Below are 8,258 nucleotides of genomic sequence, written 5' to 3' on the forward strand. Positions count from 1 at the left end.
ATTGATATGAAGGTACTGATTAATATCCCTGAGGCCAATAACCTATGGCGTAAAAATGAAAGTTCATCTTTAATTACATGGGACTTCTCATATATTATTCTCCTAGATAAATCATATTTATATTTGATTATATTTCTATTATCAGCTCAACAATTAGTGATGGTCTTAAGAACGTTGAAACGTGACCCCACGGTTCTATGGACAACTGCTTGTGGCCCATCGCGCACTCTCTTTTTATTGTAGAGCACTTGATGTGCTGGCTTTGTGCTTCGAAATGACCATCCACCGGAGACATAAGTTGATGGGATAAGGTGAAGTATCACGCATTCTGAGTTGTCTCTTTATAATCATTGCATCAGTTATGATAAAGCAACATTGCTTTACATGTGGGCGGTTTGACGATAGTACCTTATTGCTGTCACAGGCTTATGTACACATTAGCTCGACATCGCCCTCGAGCATTAAGTTACTGCTTTTAGTCTTACTAATCTCACAACAAAAAGTTTGACAAAGTATGACGGTAGGCAATACATTTTATAGCCTACATATATTAGTTGATTTATGACGGTAGGCAGGCCTGATCAACACGTCAAGGTAACAATTACGTTCAGTCTCATTGTTTATATACATCATTATTTAACCACGTTAGAAGATGTTCTCAAGCACGTAGAAAATGCTTCCTTCTAACAGGTGAATAAATTATTACACGAAGAGTAAGATGAATATTCTATGTAATTCCTCTATTTAAAGTCCGTATGAATATACGACAGATGAATTTTGCTAGTTATACCTTCACCAGATTAAGGAATTTTTGACCGATAATCTTTAACTACTCAAATGAAATTTCAGTAGTATTTCACTACACAAATAATTGTGTTCATATCATTCACTGTATTATTATTATTATTATTATTGAATTATTCGGTCGGTTAAAAATAAATTGAGTTCTCATTAGATAATAGAATTGATGATTGAAATTACCAAGAATAACTGACTATCACTGAATCTTTATCTGTAATTGAAATAATGGACCCCATCATAACAATAATGTGTATGATTGATGTTATTATTATTATTATTGTTATTATCATCATCATCATCATCATCATCTGCATCATCATCATCATCATCATCATCATCATCATCATCATCATCATCATCATCTGCATCATCATAATATGCTCGAGTACAAGCTTATTATATTTCGATTACTACAAACTCATCAGCAAACGCGTCAATTTCCGACTAATTTGACTGTTGTAAGCCAAGTTTAACAAATGGAAGAAAAGCATTACATCGGATCATAGAAGTAGGAATAATGCCCGTCAACTGAACTGACGAGCTTTAGGTCCTGTGAACTGTATTATACCTATAAACCACTGACACAGCATACAGTGAGTTCTTAACTGATATCAGTTAACGGGTGATGTGGCACAATCAACCTGTTTTTGCTGAGCTGTCACAGATTAAGATGATCCGCGGTTCAATACTTCATGGTTTTCAGTGGTTTTCGAGGTTATATTAGTTCGTGATGTTAATTCATTTCAACGATCAGTACAAATCATTATTGATGAAAGGTAACAATTGTGCATTATTTATTACTTTTGTAAAATAACAATGTTAAGTTCGATTTAGTTCATTGTCACTAGGGTAAACATAATTTCGTTTTTGTTCTTTTTTCGTTTAACATGGCTATGTCAATCAATAAATCAATATTTTATTGATGGTGAACATAAGAATATCTGGTAGCACAATGTTTAAAAGATCAAAAAAGGGGGGCGGGAAACGATAAGAACAGAAATCAATTGATGTGGAAATGTAGGAACACATGAAATCTGAAACAGTTGATTGACAATTTTGCAAATAAAGAGACTGATAGGTCCTGTGTTCGAATCTCGCGAGAGCGGGTTCGTGAATGCGCACTACTGAGGAATCCCATAATAGGACGAAACGGCCGTCCAGTGTTTCCAGGTTTTCCATGGTGGTCTAGCTTCAATTGATTCACGCTTTCAACTATGAAAAATAAAGAATAAGGTGTATTATTATACAATTTCACTAAGATATTCTGTAAATGTATTTTAACATACATAAGACTATCTCTATTTGTGTTCGCATACACTACTACCTGAATGATTTTAAATATCTTTGATAATTATGTAAAACTTTACTATTTTACCACATGCTTACTACATGCTTAATAAACCAACTATAAATGCACTTGGTATTGTTTGTTTGAATCAAGTGAATTTAAACTTCACCCCATCGCACAAGCAAGTGGCTATCGGGACTCAGTGGCCGAGTGGATAACGCGATGGCGTTTGAAGCGAGGGTACTGGGTTCGAGTCCCAGAGTGAACATCAACTCTGAGATGCAAGTACATCCAGCTGACGAGTCCCAAATAGGACGAAACGCGCGTCCTGGATTCCACTGCTAGCCACTATCCATCTCTGCTAACCAACTATAAATGCGTTTGTACATTGTCAGAAATTTAAATGATCAAAGAGAAACTTCACTGAATAGTCTTCATTTGTATGAATGTTGACTGGTGTTATTGAGAAAGATATTGACGCATGATTTCAATTCCATAAAGCTTAGAGAGGATTGTTTATTTCGTTATTTTTCATATTTTGCCTTCTATATTTTTGTTAACTGAACACATACCTTTCACATTTATAATTCATTGAAGACCATATTGCGCAGTCAAAGGGATAGGTATGATTAAAATGATTCAGAAAATGACATTGTGCGGTAGAAACGAATTGTAATCAATAAACCGTATTTATTTCATCTCAACATAATATGAGGCTCTACAATCTTGTCACTGAGGACTATTACATAGACAATTTAGTTATAAATGAGTGCATAAGTGTCTGTGACAATTCATATACACACATTAGGTATGTGATCTGTCGAGATCTTGAGATTTTTACAGATTTATCAATTAGAGTGCTCAGAACACTGTTTTCATGTTATGATAACTGTGGTTTAGATCATCCCTAAGTCAAAGCTTTTAAGGAAACCGTCGACCCTATTCTACACATATCAACAAAAAGATCATAGTAGAAAACCTAATCAGTCTTGATGACACCTTTTTAACCATAGTTTGTCAATCATCATTTACTAAAGAAATATGGAAGTGTTTAACTTGGTATTGATAAAATGTTTCGACAGATCACTCTATCAAATTTACCATTCACACGGAACTCATAGTTGACTGCAATGATTACAATATCACTTATGTGCACTACTACTTATCTACGAGTTATTATTAGCCTCTCTAATCTTGTCGAATTCTTTACATTGAAGACTATTACATCGACTATTTAGTTATGAATGAGTGCATAAGTGTCTGTGACAACTCATATACAGATATTAGGTATATCATCGGTCGAGATCTTAAGATTTAGCAGTTTTTTACTAAATGTCAAACATTTATCAGGTGTTCTTCCGCTTCTTCAGTTTTCTTTCATGAGGTTTTCACTAACCGTTAAGTTTGTCTTACATTGTTCCTAATCGCTCTCCTTCCACTTCTTTGTTTATTGTTTTATACTACTTATTCATATTCAGTAAGCATTTCTATACTTAACAATTTTCACATTTACATTGTAACGCAAGTTGTACTGTAACATTCGGAAACGTTCCCATATATTTATAATGTTTATTGTACTTATCATTGTATTTGTCATTGTAATTACTGTACTTTAATTACTGTAACGGTTATCCACAGTTGCGGATTTGTTTAAACACAACAGTTTCCATATTGTTTGCTCTTGGTTCGAGTTTCGATTGTTCATAAACTGTTGTCCGATTTCGACACAGCCATCGGCTGTCTTTGTACTATGGAAGCCTTTACTATTTCATTCTTGAAAGATGCGTTAAACGCCTAGACACCTCACAAGTTGAGGTTTGTAATTAAACTTTGTGTTTATATAATAATAGAACCGCTTATGTAGACAAATCGTTGTTTTGGAACTTCGATTTTGCGCGTATCTCAATCGGGTCATTTGGACGCTTTGATAGACTTAACAGTTCTCAACTTTGGTCTCATTGGTGTGGATACAGTTCTGAACTTTGGTCCTAATTGGTGAAGATACTTGCTGTAACTAATTTGGTCGGAATCGAGTCTGGTTCATTCATCCCAACGATGACGAAAACGAGAATGATGAAGTACAACGATGACAGTTCCCAAGACACAGACAATTCTAATGCTGAAAATATCATTCCTTCAGTTTCTAAGGTGAATTCACCTATTTCTTTAAATATTGCTCTTGATAATGTTTTACTTAACCCCAAAGACAGCTGTTCTGTAATGGACGACTATGTAGAGACTGATGTAGCATAGAAGACGGAGTCGTTTCTAGGGAAAAGGAAGTAGAAAAGATTGAGTTAGAGAACTTCCACTACGCAAACGATTGTTAGAGTTAACCCCGAACTCTTTAAGCCAAGTGAGAAAAGCAAGAGATTAACGAGTCATTGGGGTCTCGATCTGGGGACGTAACACCAGCAGCCCCGTTAAGGCGCCGATACACTACTGCACATTTGAGCGAAGCGGTGCAACTCAAAGCACAAGCGGATAGTATCAAGTCACTAGTTATGACAGCCAGTTTACCTAAGATAGAGGTTATGAAATTTGATGGAAGTCCTTTGAAATTTTGGACGTTCATAAAGGGATTCAAGGCTAACATTGCTGACAGAGTAGAGGATGATACTCAGAAATTAATGTACCTGATACATTATTGTGAAGGCGCAGCTAAGGACGCTATCGAGCACTGCGTTTTATTACCAGAAAGAGAAGGTTATACCAAAGCTATTAGCATTTTACACGAACAGTTTGGCAAACCACATGACATAGTAGAAGCGTTCTTAACAGAATTGTTAAATGGAACGCCACTAAATCAAGACGATGTATCTGGACTACGGAAATTAACAAGACTCATGACTAACTGTAAGATAGCCTTGACACAGATGGGCAGAAATGCCGATCTGAATTGTTCGACCAATCTAAAACGAATAATGAGACGACTTCCACGAAGTATACAGTTTAAATGGGCGGAAGTTGCAGACGATATTCTAAGAAGAGGGCTAGAACCCAATTTTGATGATTTGTTGCAATTCTTGAAAAAGAAAGTGTCAATCGCCACGAACACTTATGGACAGTTAGCAAGTGGGAGCTACAAAGCTCAAACGACATCGAACAACCGGTCTGCTTCTATTAGAGCTACGATCCATACATGGTCGAGTAAAGGAAAAGTTCATTATGTAATTTGCTCTGATACCCACGAAGTCGTATCTTGCCCACAACTGCTAGCAGTAAGACACAACGAAAGGCTAGAATTACTGAAGAAGTTTAAACTTTGCTTTAATTGTTTAAAACCCAGTCATCGAGCAAAAGACTGTCGGCAATCTGTGTTGTGTGAAATTGATGGCTGCAAGCGACGTCATCATAGAATTCTTCACAACACAGAACCTGATGCTAAACAAACATGCTGTAATCCTACTTATTCTGCTGGAACGTATTTAGGATTTGTGCCAGTCAGGTTACATGGTCCCACAGGACATGTGGATACCTTTGCATTATTAGATAATGGCTCAGACTCGACACTACTGCTTAGTAATGTGGCAAAGCAGGTAGGAATTTCAGGTACAGTGACAAGATTGAACATATCTTCTGTAATTGGAGCGTCATCTCAGAACGCTGAACTTATTAATTTCGAAATCGAATCTTTAGAGAAGACTAATCGAATCAAAATCGAAGGTGCATATGCTATAAACAACCTACCTATTAAAAGGGCAGAAATTCCACCAACGGACTTCCAAGAAAGATGGAAACACTTGAAAGCTGTACAGCTACCCACCATAGCTTGTGACAAGGTTGGTTTGTTACTTGGTGTTGACGTTCCAGAGGCCCACTGGGTTATCGATCAGCGTATCGGGAAACCTAAATAACCCTATGCATCACTAACTATGTTAGGATGGGCTTTATTTGGACCGACAGGTCAACTTGATAAAACTTCAGCCTTCATAAACTGTTTAGAAGCAAAAGGTTCCGTCGAGGAGGATATTGAAACGATTAGTTAGATTAAACAAATTATTATCATAAATAATACAATTATTATTATTAACATCATCATTCACAACATCAGAATCATCCACATTATCAGGATTATATTCATCAGTCTCATATACTTCATCATCATTATCATCATCCACAATATCAGGATTATATTCATCAGTCTCATGTACTTCATCATCATCATCATCAACATCATCGTCACAAACCGCATCATAGACATAATCTTCATCATCCGCCTCACCATCATCATTATTGTCACCGTTCAGAACTGTATCCACACCAATGAGACCAAAGTTGAGAACTGTTAAGTCTATCAAAGCGTCCAAATGACCCGATTGAGATACGCGCAAAATCGAAGTTCCAAAACAACGATTTGTCTACATAAGCGGTTCTATTATTATATAAACACAAAGTTTAATTACAAACCTCAACTTGTGAGGTGTCTAGGCGTTTAACGCATCTTTCAAGAATGAAATAGTAAAGGCTTCCATAGTACAAAGACAGCCGATGGCTGTGTCGAAATCGGACAACAGTTTATGAACAATCGAAACTCGAACCAAGAGCAAACAATATGGAAACTGTTGTGTTTAAACAAATCCGCAACTGTGGATAACCGTTACAGTAATTAAAGTACAGTAATTACAATGACAAATACAATGATAAGTACAATAAACATTATAAATATATGGGAACGTTTCCGAATGTTACAGTACAACTTGCGTTACAATGTAAATGTGAAAATTGTTAAGTATAGAAATGCTTACTGAATATGAATAAGTAGTATAAAACAATAAACAAAGAAGTGGAAGGAGAGCGATTAGGAACAATGTAAGACAAACTTAACGGTTAGTGAAAACCTCATGAAAGAAAACTGAAGAAGCGGAAGAACACCTGATAAATGTTTGACATTTAGTAAAAAACTGCTAAATCTTAAGATCTCGACCGATGATATACCTAATATCTGTATATGAGTTGTCACAGACACTTATGCACTCATTCATAACTAAATAGTCGATGTAATAGTCTTCAATGTAAAGAATTCGACAAGATTAGAGAGGCTAATAATAACTCGTAGATAAGTAGTAGTGCACATAAGTGATATTGTAATCATTGCAGTCAACTATGAGTTCCGTGTGAATGGTAAATTTGATAGAGTGATCTGTCGAAACATTTTATCAATACCAAGTTAAACACTTCCATATTTCTTTAGTAAATGATGATTGACAAACTATGGTTAAAAAGGTGTCATCAAGACTGATTAGGTTTTCTACTATGATCTTTTTGTTGATATGTGTAGAATAGGGTCGACGGTTTCTTTAAAAGCTTTGACTTAGGGATGATCTAAACCACAGTTATCTTCACCGACATCACACTCGTTCCACATTCTTTGAATCAAGATTTGGTGGTTGCATACATCAATTGTTTTCGTGAGATAAGATTCCTGCTTTGTATATTGAATTCCAGCTTTTTGTAGCTTACATACTTTAGCGTCAACACTGAACCATTTGCAACTGGAGTTTATCTTAGTCTTTCAGACAATTATTAAAGTTTTTTATGAAGAATCGTAAGTTTGTTTTGCAGCAAAAATAGATTCACTCCAATCCATTTCAAATGCTATCAAACATGTGAAAAAGGTCATGTTGACAGAATGTGAATTGTAGTTTAATACGAGTTATGGACGGAACTTTACAGTAATAGATCACTCTTTCGGAATGTTTCTGATATTACAAATATGTGTTTATGTATGTATATGTCGAAGGGACAAACAAAATTGGTCAGTTCTCTAATTTTTCAGGCCATGTATGACCACAGATAATAGGCGGCTTGTCTGACAAACATTGTTCTGTCAACTGAATTGAACCCATGCATGAAAATAATTGCATTTGCGGTTGCGAAAAATTCATTGATTCTTTTAACGCCACAAAGCGCTTAAACCATAGTTCAGAACGTTCCGATATCTAATACAAACCACTCTTTAATTGCTTTCAGATAACACAACATCGACACAGACGTTGAACTCTTTTTCATATTTATTAACTGCGTGTTCACACTCACTTCGTCATAATGCACATTCACTTATATATTATAATACGGCACACAATCCATAGCATCATTAGACAAACCAGTTTGTATACGCTTCACCAAGTCAAGATGCCCTTTCTTAGCTAAAGACTCAGAAAAGAAT

The 8,258-nt window shown here is 35.7% G+C and overlaps 1 pseudogene across 1 annotated transcript; it reads left to right on the forward strand.

Moving 5' to 3' along the window:
* Positions 1-4,144: 4,144 nt before the first annotated feature.
* Positions 4,145-5,946, forward strand: Smp_194320 (annotated as a pseudogene). Its single transcript is given in 2 exon segments — positions 4,145-4,339; positions 4,345-5,946. Coding segments are annotated over 2 exon segments (1,797 nt in total).
* Positions 5,947-8,258: the final 2,312 nt, after the last annotated feature.

This window comes from Schistosoma mansoni (assembly GCF_000237925.1).
Source record: "Schistosoma mansoni, WGS project CABG00000000 data, supercontig 0041, strain Puerto Rico, whole genome shotgun sequence".
NCBI classification, from domain to species: Eukaryota; Metazoa; Platyhelminthes; class Trematoda; order Strigeidida; family Schistosomatidae; genus Schistosoma; species Schistosoma mansoni.